This window comes from Amphiura filiformis, chromosome 6 (assembly GCF_039555335.1).
Source record: "Amphiura filiformis chromosome 6, Afil_fr2py, whole genome shotgun sequence".
NCBI classification, from domain to species: domain Eukaryota; kingdom Metazoa; phylum Echinodermata; class Ophiuroidea; order Amphilepidida; family Amphiuridae; genus Amphiura; species Amphiura filiformis.
Genome location: NC_092633.1, coordinates 67,232,948 through 67,250,054, shown reverse-complemented (window position 1 = coordinate 67,250,054; position 17,107 = coordinate 67,232,948). Strand labels below are relative to the sequence as shown.

At 37.1% G+C, this 17,107-nt stretch overlaps 2 protein-coding genes across 4 annotated transcripts in view; one reads left to right on the top strand and one right to left on the bottom strand.

Annotated features, from left to right (window-relative positions):
- The window catches only part of LOC140155881 (EF-hand calcium-binding domain-containing protein 5-like), a 59,046-nt gene extending 52,468 nt beyond the window's left edge, over positions 1-6,578 (bottom strand). For all 3 annotated transcript variants that reach the window (XM_072178878.1, XM_072178880.1, XM_072178879.1), the window contains exon 1: positions 6,437-6,578. The gene's annotated coding sequence lies outside the window, so the exon portion shown is untranslated. The remainder of the gene's footprint in view (positions 1-6,436) is intronic.
- A 1,917-nt stretch (positions 6,579-8,495) lies between these two features.
- Positions 8,496-17,107, top strand: part of LOC140155883 (uncharacterized) — a 50,700-nt gene continuing 42,088 nt past the window's right edge. The window contains 1 exon segment of the mRNA XM_072178881.1: positions 8,496-8,674. Coding sequence (XP_072034982.1) covers positions 8,609-8,674 — 66 coding nt within the window. The 5' untranslated portion in view covers positions 8,496-8,608.

Here is a 17,107-nt window from a genome sequence, read left to right as displayed (position 1 = left end):
CTGTTACACTGCAGAAGTAGGTTTGAACTTGCTGGCTGGATCTTCCTGGAATACCGTACACTGCCCATCCCAGGGGTGTGAGTATAGCGTATGGCTCACCAATTTCTCCTGTGGCTACTTCCAGCGGCATGCTGGCTGCCGGAGTGTTGCTTCCAATCATCATTGTTACCTCTGGAATACATGGGTACTCGCTTGGTATTACTGGCAACTGTATATTGCAAAGGTGTGCCCATCTTCTCAGATCTGCTTGAGTCGGTGCGTCCTTTGCGGAGACTGGAATCTTGTCTTCGATATACACCTGTGGTAACGGGATGAAATTCTTCTGATTTAAATCACCCACTAGCAATTTATCCAACACCACCTTTGAGTTCACGGTTTTCTTGAAGTCAAAGTTCCTATTAGCAGTTTTCTTTTTGAGTCCTCAGGTTCATTCGCTGTTGTAGTAGCGAAGAGGCGACAAACGCATCACAACCGTTGTCCAAGAAAGCATATGTGGCTATGAAACTATCGCTAAGTTCATGCTTCACCAATACTGGTATTATGGTCATTAATGGTGAGGTATCACTACTTGTAGCTGCTGAAGCTAGAGTCTTGGTGCAACCAGTCACTACATTACTGCCACGAGCAGTTGCCTCTTCTTGAGACTTGTTTTGTTTAGGTGATTGAGATTCTTGCTCTCGTTTGTCTCTGTGCATCGCAGTGGGATGTGTTTTCTGACATTTACTGCACTTCAACAGATCCTTACACTGCTTCTTAGGATGTCCTGCTTCCAAACAACCAAAGCACAATTGTTTGTCAAAACAGAAGGCTGATTTCTCCTTAGGTTGCAACTTGGAGAATTTTCTGCATTCCATGATCTTGTGCTTGGTGCCATCTCCACAGTAGGTGCATGACTTGTTTGAAGCTTTCTTCTCTGTGACCTCTTGAGCAGTTGTAGTGAAGGCTTTCTTCTTGTTGCTACTGAAGGATTCTGAGTTCCCTATTCTACCAAACACTGGATTCGCAATTATTCTCGCCTGTCTGTCGACAAACTGAACAAGATCGCTGAACTTTACTGTATTTCCTTGTTCTTCTTCAATAGCATACACTTTATTTCTCCATAGATTCCTGTGTCGGTATGGCAGTTTCAAGCAACAAGAATCTTCAGGGTGTTAGAATGATCTAACTCACTTAACGCATCCACTGTCTGCATCATGTTCTTACACTCGGTAAGAAATAGTGAAAAGGCATTTAAGCTTTTATCTTCATCTTTAACTTCTTGCCAGGATTTGGCCTTCTTCAGCATTGCTTGTGCAATTTTATGGCCACTTCCAAACTTCTTGGCTAAAGTTTCTTTAGCTTTCTCGAAGCCTTCCTTTGGATCCTCATAATGAAGATAGCTCTCTACATATTTCTTGGCATCTCCATCTGTATGCTGACATAAGAACTCCAGTCTTTCTTTCTCATCATCTGTCTTGTCCTCGACACCAAATGCGAAGGCTCTCATAAATGATGTATACTTTAACGGATCTCCATCGAAAGTCTGGATCTTCGTCTCTGGCAATAAAGCTCGCAACTGCTGTTTTATCAGCAATTTGGTTAATTCACTAAGCTGCTCAGCTTGATCTGCAGAATGATCTGCCTGTCTTTGCTGTTGAGGCTCTGTTGGTACACTAGCCGTTGGAACATGTGGGTGGCCAACAGGCTGTGTGGGTACACTAACTGTTGGAACATGTGGGGGGCCAACAGGCTGTGTGGGTGCACCAACTGTTGGAAAATGTGGGGGGCCAACAGGCTGTTGCTGTGGTCTATAGTCCATGTAATATGGCATAAACTGATCATACTGATCTACGGGTGCTGGTCCCTTCATATGTCTGTATGGCTTCATAGGAGGTGCATCATCATACACATGTCTTGGTCGGAATGTATATTCCTCAGCATAACTATCGTAATCAAGCCGTGGCCGGTTCACATCACGTTCAGATCTGTGGTCATCCAACTTTGGCTGTCTAACTTTCGGCCTGACTACTGGTTCTATGTCTCTAGGTTTCAACGAAGCAGGAAGTCTATTTGGTAGCACTGGTACTTCCAAGTTCACCTGTACTTTCTGGTCTGACTCCTGATGATGAGGTACTATATTCCTATCATCACACTGCTTTATATTAGAAGCCAATTTAACATGAACAGTTTCTCCCTGTGGTTCAGGAGATATGTCTTGACCAGCTGCCATAGACCTGTCTACATGTACATTAATTGTAGGCCTTTGCATTCTGACATCAGATTTTTGTACGACTGGTTCCTGAATTTCAACCTTTCCAGGACTATCATTTTGATTATCAAGCCAACTTTGTACGTTTTTTCGGCTGTCTATAGTAGATGGTAGAGGCGAACCTTCCTGACTACCTTCAGATGTACTGAGATTTTCATAAATTTCTAATTTGGTTTTTTCTAATTCCAATTCTGCATCTATCTCTATAGACTCCTTTTGTTGTTGCAATTCAAGCTCCTTTTTCTCAATTGCTTGTCTTTTTTGAACTATTGTTTGTTTACTCATTAATTCTGCTTTACGCAGAGCAGCCTTGGCAATAGCACTGCTAATACTACTCTTTGATTTTCTGCTAACTTTGCTTTTAATGCTAGCGTGTTCAATCTGTTCAATATCCCCTGGATATTTTGCAGCCATAATTAATGAGATTCTATATTACAAACTGGCTTGTTTACTATCTCACTAAATCTGAGATGGTCCCTGAATTAAATTCAGAAACAAATTTCAACTTTACTTGTCAAGGGCAAGGATGCTTCCAGTCATAACAAAGATTAGACTTATCTAAGTCCAAAACCATGCAAGTTAGACCTAGCCTATCTAGGTCCACTATCAGCATGAACGCAAGTCTTGATCAAGTCTAGCGCCCAACGTGGTTTGTAAACATGTGCGCAAGTGAATTTCTCAGCGCTGAGCTGAGCACAAATTATAATGTACACACTGTGTACGATACCAATGCAGTATACTATACTGCAAATGTACATGCACAATAGACTTTTGCCCCGAGATACTTTCTCGAGGCGACAACTTTATGACTTGAGTATAAATCGAGATAACGATCAAATACACCTCTTTCTACTAATGTAGGGTCTAATTTCTGACTCGTTCTTGAGTCTATCGCTGTTCTTTAGCGAACCCTTTTTGTTCTATTTCTTGATCACACGATTTGGTCTGACGAATTCGGATGACCCATTTCTCAATACACGCAAGATTTGCATACGATATGACAGCTAGGAAACACAATACTTATCGTTCTTGTTGGCTCTCAAACTACAGGTGTTTTATTTCCTTTTACTCCAAAAAGGCACAACATAATATCCATAGCTTTATGCAATAATACGCAATAGTCACGGTAGAAAGAGGTGACTTTTCTCCGAGATCATCAAACAACCGACATGATAACTTTCCTCCATTGGCTAGCCTGAGTTCCAAGTGATGCAAAATAGAGGGCGCCAGCCAGGTAAATTTCCAAGTCAGAAGGTGGTGGCTACAATCATCAATAATAATTTCTCTCATGCACCCTCTTAAAATTTATACACCATTTATATAAGCGCGGGGACCAACACAAACGCTAGGCGAGTAAACGGGAGCGCTGACAGTAAATGGGACTATTAGTAAACAGGGGAAACCAGCCCACTTATGCAGTTAATATTGAAGTTTTTTAACATGAATTTGGCTTAATGTGCAATTTTTGTACCAAAACACCCTTTTTAACTTCTTTCCTTTCTTTAGTTCTCAGTCTTCTATCTCTATCGTGCTCACATCAATTCTTTACTTCTTTTGCTTTCATTATTTTCCTCTGTCTTTTTCCTTCTATCTATATCTCTTCCTCACATCCTTCCTTCCTTTCTTTTTTTCTTTCTTCAGACGCTATCATCATCTATCAGTCGCATGCATCATTGTTTTGAATGGGGTATATTTGTTTCGGTTTCATAACATTTAAAGAAGCACACATACTTTCTGCTCGTGTTTGGAACAATAAAAAAACGGTTGGCTTAAAGTGTGTTGATTTTTTATAGCAGTTGCAGTTTACCAATATGCCAATACCCCCCACCCCACCCCTATAAAAGTCCTCACAAATGAAAACTCAATTACTTTCAAATTACCTTCAGATATACTGGTACCCGTGGAGAAATTTTGATTATTTTTCAACGGTAATTTGCAATCTATCATTTGAAGAGCAAAGATTTCTTTGTTCTGACAGCTAAAAGTATGCATGTTAATGCACATAATAAACCATGACATCACATGCACACTTTTACCATTTCAAGGACGCTTTTGAATTCCCCCCCCCTATTTCACGGGGAAATGAAGACAAAAAAATACCATATCAATTTTTCTGTTGAACTACGGTAGACATGTCCACATTGCTTATTATAGAGGGCGACATTCACTGCCCATAGGGAAATACACAAATTTGTGCTGGTACTTTATCCTTGATACAGAAGTCAGCATGCAGTGAAAGTTAGATTTCATAAAATAAAATCGCCTTTGTGTAAAATGGATCATCGTGGTAAAAAATGATGCATTACAGTGCAGTTTTTAAAAAACAGACATTTGCCCATAACTTCGCTAATTTTTGACCTACTACAGACATGGTTGACCCCTCATTTTTTAAGATAAATAATCACCTTTTTAAACAAAATAATTTCAATGTGAAATATCCTACTTGAAAATTTTGTGAACATGCCTAACTACGGTAATAAAAATATGGACAGAAAAAATGCATAAAATGAAAAACTGTAGTGGTAAAACGCGGACGAAGGTCCTGACCTAGAAATACACCCTATTTTTCATTTCATTGAGAATTTTGCTCCAAACAAAACACCCTTAATTTGGACAATCGTGAGTGACGTGAACAATATTTGTCCTCGAAAATTCTGTGCCCGCACGTGGTCGTTTCTTGAAAAGTACCCCTAAGGCTAATGAAAGTTGACTCCCAGTTTCCCGTTACCCGACTCCGGTCAGAAAAAAATGCCGATCAAATATTTCATTATTTTCCATTATTTCATTATTTCACATTTTCAAGTTTTTAAGAAAAAAGGATAGTTTTAATGTCATCTTTCACGTATTTTAAGCACTTTTACGCCGACCCTGACCGGCCCGAATAGTCTTTATAAACGCTGGGTTAAACTACGGGGTAAAATGGCAATATCGTAGGGCGCATTTACTGGAGACTAAAAATTCCCTGCATCTAAGTTTCTCCTACCACTAAATGGATAGACCGAACACAAAGAGAGGCAGCCAAGTTTATGGGAACCAGCGTATGAACAAATATGAAAGCATTTCTACCGTGCACTATGTAGCGCTATATATAGACAACATCAAAATAAATAAAATAAATAAAGTTTGAAGTCAAATTTATTCTGCTTTTATTACAAATATATGTATTTAATAAAAGAAACTTATAAATAAAATGATTTATTTGTCAATTTCTTGCATCGTTGTTTTATTATTAACACGTGTACCCTGTGATGATTTTTACCAGCAACCTCCATGTGAACGTTCGAACTTTCATTTGTTGTGCAACCTAAATTGGAAAACAATACAATTTCCATGTATAAAAGTTTACTTTCAAAGATCTGCTTTAGGACCTGTGTCAAGTATTAAAGTTTTGACAGAACAGCTACAATATTTTATTGTGCAACCTAAATGATCAAAAACAGTTTGTGCAAGTAGACAAACTAATTTCCGTATAAATATTGCTTCCAAAGATGTGCTAGTGGAGAGTAAGTTTGGTTTGTAAAAAGTAGTGTGCAATAGAACACACAGACACAGTGTATTTATATGGAAAAGTGGTTCTCCAAAGACTATCATGGATTTCTGGTGCTTTCATATGTTGCACAACCTATAGGTTAATTTGAAGATTCCAAAGAAGATGTGCTTAATTAAAACTTGTTTTGAAGACTAAGTTGGTAAAATATTTGAGTGAAGCATGGTCATTACTATACTTTATTATTTTATTTGGGCCTCAAAACATAGCATTCCGTAATTAACTTTTCACCGATAATGAAAGTTTGAAAATAATGAATAATGAATAATGAAACAGTCACCTACCCAGTCATGAAAAACTATGTAACGGGAAACTGGGGGTCAACTTTCATTAGCCTAATTGGAACCATCAAGGCATCATGCATACACATCTTGGTTCTTGGTTCTTGGTCATCGTCAGTGAAGACTGAACCCGTCCAGGTTTGTTACACGAATTCATCAGAGAATTATATTACTTTATCATGGCCATAACTTAGTACTGTAAAGCTTACGTATTTTATGTTTTAGGTAAGCTTACAAGTATGTACACTTTCATGCTTCATGTGCCTTTCTTCCCATTTTTCAAAATTCAATTCACAACAATTCTGTTAAAATTTAAAGTGAAAGCATGTTTCTCTTATAGTTATAACACGATAATTATACCTGTTGAATAAACAGCTACTTCATAATCATAATGCAAACCAAATGACGTTGCCCGAAACTGATCAAAAAGGCACAATTTGTGGCCCTTCTTTCACTCTAAACGTATAATGATGAAGCGTACTGTTGCCACAGTGTTGTCAAGGTACGTAACACGCACGCGCTATGACCTTTTCTTGGGCGATTCTATGCTCGTTCGCTTGCGCCGATTGACTGATTTTCGACCAATCCCTTTCCAAAACAGTGAAAAAGCGCTTTACTTAATTGGTTGAAAATCAATCGCTAGTCGCTCAGCGATTTAAATGTGAACTAAGCCTTATTCTGCAATTCCAGTCGTTTTCAGTTTAATGTATACCGGTGCCAAAAAATTAATTACTGCCCCCCTTATTTCATTGCACTAATACTCTCACCAAAAGGTTTTTGGTCCAATGAACACTTTTTTTCTCTAGAATTATTAAACAAAATTTCATTACTTTTCTTAAATTTTTTCCACAAAATTGTGTATTTTATATTATACCTTCAACTTTTTCCCCTGAATTATTATTTCTCTTGGAAACTTCTTTTTCAAGTTTTCCTCATGTAAAAAAAAAAAAAAAAGAAAAAAAAAAAAAAGGGTAGTCCTGCGGGAGTGCCATGAACTTGAACAGTGGAAAACACATTAAAATTTAAAGGAGTCGGGGGGGGGGCGGGAGCATAATGTTCCGGTTTTATTAAGACTTTTTTTTTGTGCACGAAGCATGCAAAAAATTACAATATGTGACCGTACACCACGAATGAGTTGTAAATGTCCTCAATTGTATTCTGAGTTACAGTGTAAAATGGGCATGAAGGTCATATTCATAGGTATTTCAATTTGGTGCTATGTGTAGGCCTATCTCATTAAATGAGATACACGTAGCACCAAATTGAGGTACCTATGAATATGACCTTCATGCCCATTTTACACTGTAACTCAGAATACAATTGAGGACATTTACGGCTCATTCAGTAGGTACACTTAAATTACAAGGATTTAAAATAAATCCTTAAGACTGTAGTTAGGGACCAATCAATTATAGACTTAAAATAAATCTTTATAGATTTGAATTTTAAATCTAAAAGATTTAATTTTAAATCTTAAAGATTTAATTTTAAATCTCGCACTTGATTGGTCCCTAATCACAGTCCCTTGAGATTTATTTTAAATCCTTGAAATTTAGAGTGTACGGTCACATAGCCTATTTCAGACCATTTTAGCCCCAAATGAGATGTGTTTTGCTATTATTATGGGCCAGTGCACGCAAAGTGTACAAAACATTTGCAATTTTTGGACACAAAACATAAGTGTTTTTCATACTAAAATGACAAATGTAGGCCTAGAGGCAATTATTGCTCTTTTTCTTCTTCTTCTGTGTGATTTCCGGGCTCGTCCCCTCTCAGTGCAATGATTTAGAGGGGATTTTGAAATGTTCAAAACCAATATAACTATTTTTATGATTTTGGCAAAAGTGATTTTAGTAAACTTTAAAAAAAACAAGTTTCAGTCTGCTTTGCATTTAGTTTTTTCTCTAGTCCCCGGTCCCCCAGCTTCCCCCCTCCCTATACTTTTCTCTCTTTTTTCGTGTTCCTGTCCCTTTTTTCACTTTCATACACTTCTTTCACTCTGTGACTTTCATTTTATTATTTATTTTACTGTACATGTAGGCCCTACTTGTAATTTTTCCTATACTAAAAAGGTCAACTAGTTAAAAAATAGTTTCCACCCTTTTCTTGGGGTGAGAAAATAATTATTTTCAGTGATTTTCATGTTTTTGAACTGGCAACAAGATCAGCTGATGAAATAGCGTTTTTTGCATATGGTAAAGAATATAATTAGCAACAATAAACCACAATTAAGAATGATAAAAATGTTTTTACAGAATATTAACAGCTTATTACTTATTTATAATAATATTGATTAAATGAAGTGAGAAATATGTAAATTAAGCCATAAATATAAAATAATAATATATTATAGGTAATTCATATTGTTTCTATAATATTGCAATCCCAATTCATCCTCCCACTTCCTGATTCATTGCGACGATGGCTGGCCAAACGAAGTGAACTGCTGGTTCCAAACCAAACCTGTTTATTTTGATCATGTAAAATATTAGATCTTGGTAGGAGTCTTGTTGAGACCTCTAGATCTAGGAAATGGCTCTTGTAACGGTGTCAAGATCACCCAGTTCGAGTAATTCCAGCTCGACCATCTCCATTTCGGTAAGTACCTTTACAATTTCAATCAATGACAATGTCAAATGTTATGTGCATGCACTGCTGTGACTGTGTTGACACACTCTGTGTGTCAGTGTGACTAGTCTACATGTATGAGCTGTTGACTGTAATTCATCATGATAATGCATGGTGTGTGCCCTCTGCCTTGTGTGCGCCACGGTTATGTGTTATTTATTTATTTGTTTGATTACTTACACAAGTACACATAGACTCGTAGTACTCGTACCAAGACCACCTGTCCTGAAATGATACCAGCGAATGAAGCGTTTCTAGATGATTTCAAGAACACCACCGCGCATGTGTAAGACCTTTTTAGCCTACATCTTGTATCCTACTATTGGATCGTTGAAACAAGAAAACCTTCCTTCACCACCAGTTGAAATAAAACTCAAAATTGAAATCCTAGTATGACCCGTTTATATATCGAAATTTTTTCTCACGAGCAGAATGCACATAATGTCATCGCATTTTTAACTTTGACTAAACTGTTTCGGAGTTAAGGGTCGCTAAAAGTAGGCCAATTTGGTGTACATGTCACGTTTTGAACAGAGTAAAAAATGACTGGCATTTCTTAATTATATTGCCCGGGTACCCGAAATTAAAAAGGAAAAAAAAAAAAATTTATATTTTTTTTTAAGTTTTTATTTTTTCGGTTTTAGTGTCCCCCGGACCTAGACCTAAATGCTAGGATCATTCATGGTTGACCTAAAAAAAAAAATAAAAAAAAATTCAAGATGTTTTGTATTTTTAATATGAAAATTGATGATTTCAAAATGCATTCAATTTTGAAATCATTAAGGGATCTAAAATGAGCGTTTATTGTGTTTCGACAGTATTTTTTGTGGGACATGAGAGCACCTCGGACCTATCGAATTGCATTCTGAATACTGAAGCATGTCTTTCTGATATCAAATAATTTTCATTTTTGAAAATCACAATATTAATACAAATTTTATGACAAATTATAAAAATTTGATATTTTTCAAATTTTTGATATATAACAGTCCTCGAAGTAAATTATTTAAATCTAATGATATATTCTTAAAGTAAGCAGGGAGGAAAAGCCGACGGTCAATTGAAAATTTTGACCTTTCATATTGAAGATATGGATTTTTTCCCAAAAAGACCTAATTTTTTTTTTGGTGTTTTGGGAAAAAAATCCATATCTTCAATACAAAAGGTCAAAATTTTCAATTGATCAGCGACTTTTCATCCCACCTACATACACTTTAAGTATAAATCATCAGATTTATAAAGTTTACTTCAAGTAAGTACTGTTAAATATCAAAAATATCAATTTTTAATGATTTGCCATAAAATGTGTATTAAATTTCAAAAAAATCAAAATTATTTGATATCAGAATGACATTCTTCGTATTCATTGAATGCAATTCATATGTCTGATGTGCTCTAATGTCCCAAAATAAATACTGTCCAAACGCTCATACCCCAGCCCTTAATAGAGTATGACATGAATACAAATTATCAATTTTCATATTATAAATACAAAACATCTTGAAATTTTTTTTTTTTTAATTTTTTTTTAGGTCAACCATGAATGATCCTAGCATTTAGGTCTAGGTCCACCGACACTACAAAACCGAAAAAAGAAAAACGCGCCGGGTACCCGGGTACAAAATTACCCGAAAATGCCAGGCCTAATAGGGACAAAAGTGAGAAAAGTTTTTGAAATCTCATTTTTTCACATTTGGTTTTACACTTATTTTTTTTTATTTCCACAGATTGAAAGAGCATTCAAACAATGTTTAGAAAATGGTTCAGCAGATGTGAAAGAATAAATTTAGGATACAGGGTGTCCAAAATAAAATTATCTAAAAAGGTTCTAAAAAGCAGAATTGGTCAAAACTTTCCTGCTCCCACGGCCACTTTTTTAGAAAATGAGCTGGAAATTCACCAGGACCTAGCCTGTAAGGTCCTACAACTTTTTCTAAAAGATTATTCAGTAATTCTGAAAGGAATTTTTATAACAATTTTTTAAATATTTTTCAGGTAAATGTCACCTAATACGGGGTGAATAGGGAAACCTTTGCCACAACCACCCATACCCCACCACACCCTATCATACCACCCTACACTGCTCCACCCATTCCCCACTACCCTCATAAACGTACCCCATCACCTTAACCCTACCACCACCACCCTTAAATCACTATGCCACACCCTGACCCCACTAGCCTCACTAAACCTAGCTCATCCCCACTACCCTACCCCACTACCACACCACCCTACCCAGGCTACCACCCTCATCCATCCCTAATAGTACTATCATGCCACTGTCAGAATTCACTACCCCACACCCTACCCCCAGCACTCCACCATCCTACCCCACCCATCTACCCCAGCACCCTATCCCCTAAACCTTGGTCTGGGGCGGACATTTTAAAAATGAATTTAGAAGAGCTGCAACGACACCACTTGCATTACATTCCAGATGTTAAATCTACATCATATGCAAAATTTGAGGAAAAATGAACGAGGCCATTTTATTTTAGGGCCATTTGTCTATAACTGGTCTTTACATGTAGCCCTATGGAGAGAGTGCCCATTGAGGGCGCTATAACCCCCATTTTAGGAACAAAAATGTGATTTTAAAAAAACGGCCTCGCGCAAATTTTCAGAGTATGTAGTATGAACATGTAGAAATATAATCAAGTACCGTATTGGTCCGAGTATAGTCCCACCCGTTTTTTATGTGAACATTTTTCACAATTGGGGGTGGGATTATACTCAATTTCAACAAACAAAAAAAACTTTTTTTTTTTTTTTTTTTAAGTTTATTTTTTCCGGTTTTGAGTGTCCCTGGACCTGGACCTAGATGCTAGGATCATTCATGGTTGACCTAAAAAAAAAAAAAAAAAAAAAAAAATTTCAAGATATTTTGTATTTTTAATAGGAAAATTGATACTTTGTTTTCATGTCATACTCTATTAATGATTTCAAAATGCATTCAAATTCAATGCATTTTGAAATCATTAATAGAGTATGACATGAATACAAATTATCAATTTTCATATTAAAATACAAAATATCTTTTAATTTTTTTTTTTTTTTTTTTAGGTCAACCATGAATGATCCTAGCATCTAGGTCTAGGTCCAGGAAACTCCAAAAATTTTTACAATTTCTGAAATTTTTCAAAAATGGGGGTGGGATTATACTCGAACGTGGGACTATACTCGGACGAATCACGGTAGTTACCCTACCTGCTCTTCTCCGAAAAAATAAAAAGTCCTATACCTCAATGATAATGAAACCTAGGTGCCTACCCCACCACCCTATCCACTGCTCCACCACCATCACCCTATCCACTACCTCTATCACCATGATACCTTTTCTCATACTCTACCACCCTGATCCCACTACCCCAACACCCTACCCTACCCACCTACTTCCCTACCACCCAGAACCTACCCCAGCCACTCTTACCCCACCACATCCTACCCCCTCTTCTTATACTGACGAGCCTGATCAACGTTGTCAAGAAATCGGATTTTAATCAGTTATGATGGTATGAATTACCCTGACATGTTTCTATTGTTTTTAAAACTCACTTGGTGTCCCTTTACCCTCCATGTGGGGGTAAAAATGCATACACTCCTTCAAAGTTGTACTTTCCTTCACCAAAATTTTATTTAAAAAATATATACCCCCATATATCGCTCATTCTACAAAATCCGGTGCCAATCCACTGTAAAAATTGAAAAAAATAAAGTTGTTCAAAAAGACCTGCTTTTTGTGTTTTTTAAGAGCAAATGTATCACTACTTTCAGATGTAAAAGATTGTCAACACCACTTGTATATTTTTCTTTCAGGACTTCATGATGTTTTTTAACACTAAAACTCAATGTAATGTGAGCTACGTTACCGGCTACAAAATGGGCTGGTTTTACTTAATCCAAGGTCATAAAAAGCAAACGAAAGATCACTTGAGTGAAATGTAACACCGATTTTACCATTTCATAGAAGTTTTGAAGATGCATAAATGAGTGCGTAACGTAGCTCACAGTAACGTAGTTCACGGGTTTTTAATGTTTTTGATGTGATTTGCGAACGTTAGAATGTTATGTCGGTTAATTCTAATATAAATGGGGTTCGATCACTGGTACCTATCACATATTATTAGGAAGTACTTGTTATACAAGTGCATTTGTTATACAAGTGCATACTATGGAATTCTGGTAACGTAGCTCACCAATCTTAACATGGTCGGTCGAAATTTCAATGTTTACAACATTTCTATGCCAAAAATGCTACAGCATCACGATTTTTACTGTTATTTTTAAAAACCTATGAGTGTTTCCTTTCAAAAACCGTAAACTACATTGATACCTCTGTTTTACGTCTTTCCAATAACGTGTGTTAAAAAATGGTAACGTAGCTCACAGCGTTTTCGTGGAAAGTGCAATTTATTTTAGAATTACACAAAGACGTTTTAATCACTAAAAAATAATGTTGATATGCAATATGATGACGCCGTATCAAAATAAAAAACAACAAATATGTAAAGATATCGCATTTATTCAAAGAAAATATTAAGGATCAGATTTGACACTTGAGCAGTGGAAACGCAATTTTAGCGATTTTCGAGCCTTTGCAAGGGTTAATCAGGCTGAAGAAAGCATTTAAAGTATGGACAACTATATATGTCCGTGTAGATCTCGTTTAGTTCTACCAGAAAAACAACATATTTGATGCCCTAAATGCTCGACAAAGTAGGGGAGATTGGGGTTAGTTGGAACGCGGGGTAAGTTGAAACATTGTATTTTTTTCTGACACAAAAAATTAATTTGGTAAAATACTGGCACCTAGTAATAGGTATTAGTAAGGGTCATCCACCAAATTAGCAACAGCACTGGTGCCCCACCAGTGTTGGCTTGGGAAAGGAATATCTGTTTTTTGACTTACTGACTAATTTTAATACCCCTCAGAAAAGATGCGTTATCTCCATGTTGTTTGAAGATTCAGGGCATTATTTTTTGAGTATCATAAGCACTAGTAGTAAGTCCCAGAATAATGTTAAATAAAAGTTTTATTGTATTTCTTATTTTGTGTAATGAACTTTGAAATGTAAAAATAGGCATCGGGGTTAGTTGAAACTTTTGAGGTGGGGTTAGTTGAAACGTGAAAATCGCATAGAAAAATATGGTTAAAAATTTGACTTTTTACAAATTTGTAACATGTTTACCATTTCTTCAATATTGCTTTAATATGGTTAAAAAGCAATAATACAAGCAAAAAGTGCATACAGAAAGTACATTTTATAATATTTTAGGCTTCTCATATTTTGGTCTATGGTGACACTCGTCACCTTGTGTCCAAAGTATTGACCCGCACTCCACATATTTATTTATTCATTTTTTCACACTGATTGTATGTTAAAGGGTGCCTTCAAGGGAAGTATAACCCTAACAACACAATAATAATTATTTTGAAATTTTTACAAGTCGTGTTTCAACTAACCCCACCCTATGTTTCAACTTACCCCAGGGGTGGGGTTAGTTGAAACACTTTTTTCAAATTTTCAAATTGGATTATATGAATAATCATAAGCAGGTCCAATAAAGTTTAAGGCTGTATTTGTAGCATGTATGTATATGTTTATACTGATATGGTTAGTGTTTCTTGAAAGTAATCGGTTTGCGTTAAAAAGACGATTTTGTGAAAAATGTTTCAACTAACCCCAATCTCCCCTATTTGTGGACCAAAGAATGGAAAAAGGGCTATTGGCACCGGATTTTGTAGAATGAGCGATATATTAAATTTTTTATAATGTTGGATTAAAGGCATCATGGGTGGACATAATATGCCCTCAAAAGTTTGGCTCATGGGGCTACAGGAAAAAAACTACAATCTAGAGAGTGCCAAAACTGTCCCTATTCACCCCATTCTACGGTACCATATGTTATTTATTCCTCTAAATACGGTAAACAAGGACACATGTATCAGCCGACAAGTGCATCATTTTGATATGGATGTTTGTACACATTATAGTGTGCTATGTGTGTGGAATCACAGCAGCTGAAGGGAGTATCCCATTATGCTTTGCGGTCATGCGCGTACGCAGGAATCTCTGAAGGGGGGGGTGACGATAAAAAAAAACGATCAAAATAAAGAAATGACCTCCTAGCGGTCATCCCGTCGCGCTTGCGCGACGCAGGGGGGTGTCTGAGGGGGATGTGGCCCTCTCAGAATTTAGAAACTTTTGCAAAATGAAGACCTAATTGAAGCGATTTGGTGGACAATTTTGGCACTATTAGTGTGTAAAATTTTAATTTGAAAAAGCCGAAAATTTGTGAAATGATGGTCCATGTAGCCTTTCGTGAACAAGTTTTCCCTACAGTTGTAGGCCTATTGTGTTAAACACAAATTGGTAAATGTCGAAAGCAGAAGCCAAAATGGCTATTTGTTTATCCACTACACAGGGGGTGTCTGAGGGGGATGTGCCCCCCTGAGAATTAAGAAACTTTTGCAAAATGAAGACCTCATTGAAGCGATTTGGTGGACCATTTTGGCACTATTAGCATGATTAGTGTGTACAAATTTAGTTTGAAAAAGCCGAAAATTCATGAAGCCTTTCGTCTTACTTAAAGTTGTAGGCCTATATATAAATTGTGTTACAAATTGGTAAATGTCGAAAGCAGAAGTCAAAATGGCTACTTGTTTATCCACTACACAGAATGTCCCCCCTTTCAGAATTAAGAAACTTTTCAAAATGAAGACCTAATTGAGGCGATTTGGCGGACCATTTTGGCACCGTAGTGTGTAAAATTTTAGTTTGAAAAAGCCGAAAATTGGTGAAATAACGGTCCATGAAGCCTTTCGTGGACAAGAGTTTTCCCTCCTGCAGAAGTTGGAAAATTTTGCAAAATGAAGGTCCAATTGAAGCCATTTGGTGCATAATTTTTACACTATTTAAATCATTGCTTCAAACAGAAAAAAGGGCCCGAACTCAATTTGCACAATTAAAACCTTTACGTGATTACGTGACGTTGCCGGGTAGGGGTGTGACGATATGGAGAGGTGTTGGTGTTAACATGTAGGCCCTATATCCATGTCAATTAACAATTAAATGGGGGGTGTGGGCGTGTGTGGGAGGGGTGTTAACATTAATCGACATATTTACGTACGTTGCGGGTCAGTCAATACCGGGTATATAAGGGGAGAGAAAATTTGAGTGGGGGTAGTTAAGACATCTATAGGCCTATGATAATTATTTTGATATTATGTCCCCTATGCCATGCTCATCTCCCTCCTCTCCTCTCCCCCCTCCCCCTCCCCCTCTCTTTCTCTCCCTCCCTCTCTCCCCCTCTCTTTCTTTGCCTTTTCTCCCCCCATTTTTATTTTTTGGACAAACCCAAGGGGGGTGTTTCACACACGTAACACCCCCCCTGCGTACGCCAATGTTTGCGGTACCATTTTAATAGAACTGTATGTGCCATAGAAAATGTACCGTACACAAAGTCCCTCAAGTGCTTCCAACTTTCAATAACTGGCTTAAATCAGGGGAGGTTAAGACTTTTGTTTGCAAAAATATGACCCCTATTAAGTATTGCAAAACTATCCATAGCTCTCAATATCTATGAGGCTCTTGTTTATATTTTGTATACATTTGCTATGGAGCATGCAGCTATACTGCAATGCTTGCTGCAGGGGCGTAGCCAGCTTTCTTGGTCAGGGGGGGGGGGCAAAATAAAATTTTGGGGGCACAGACAAAAAAAATTGCAGTTGTAGAGACTGTATGTCTTCGAGCTTCCCGAAAAGGGCCTTATTGGGATGATGTGCGCGCGTAACGCGAAAAAAATGGTATTTTACACTATTTTCGCCCATTATCCGCTAAAAACGGCCTATTTTCTATACTTTTTGGTATTTTTCACATTGCGAGCATGTGGGGAATGCACATAGTTTGTTTACATCCAAGACTCAATATCGATATTAAGTCATGGGGAAAAGCAGGCCTGTACGCAGGATTTCATTTGGGGGACTTTGAACTTTTTTTCCAAGGGGGGTGCAATTTTGTGAAAAGTGGACTTTCTTCCCAAAATTTGTACCTTTTTTGTCCAAAAAAACCTGATTTATTTGCTCGCTATGCTTGCAAATTCTGAAATTTTGGGACTTTTTGTATACAGGGGAAAGAAGAATTACGCATCGCACACTAGAACATTTCCAAACATGAATTTACAAATGGAAACATAACATGCATAGGCAGATATACCAGAGAAAAATTCCGGACATACCTGCCTGTGCGGGGACTTGAACCCCAGACCTCTCGCTTGTCGGGCAAGCGCTCTACCACTGAGCTACACAGACTGTCCCTGATAAACAGGACTCAAGTCTGGTACTTATGGATATGAGCAGTCAAGGGTGAACACTGAACAGTACAAACAACACATTACATACCA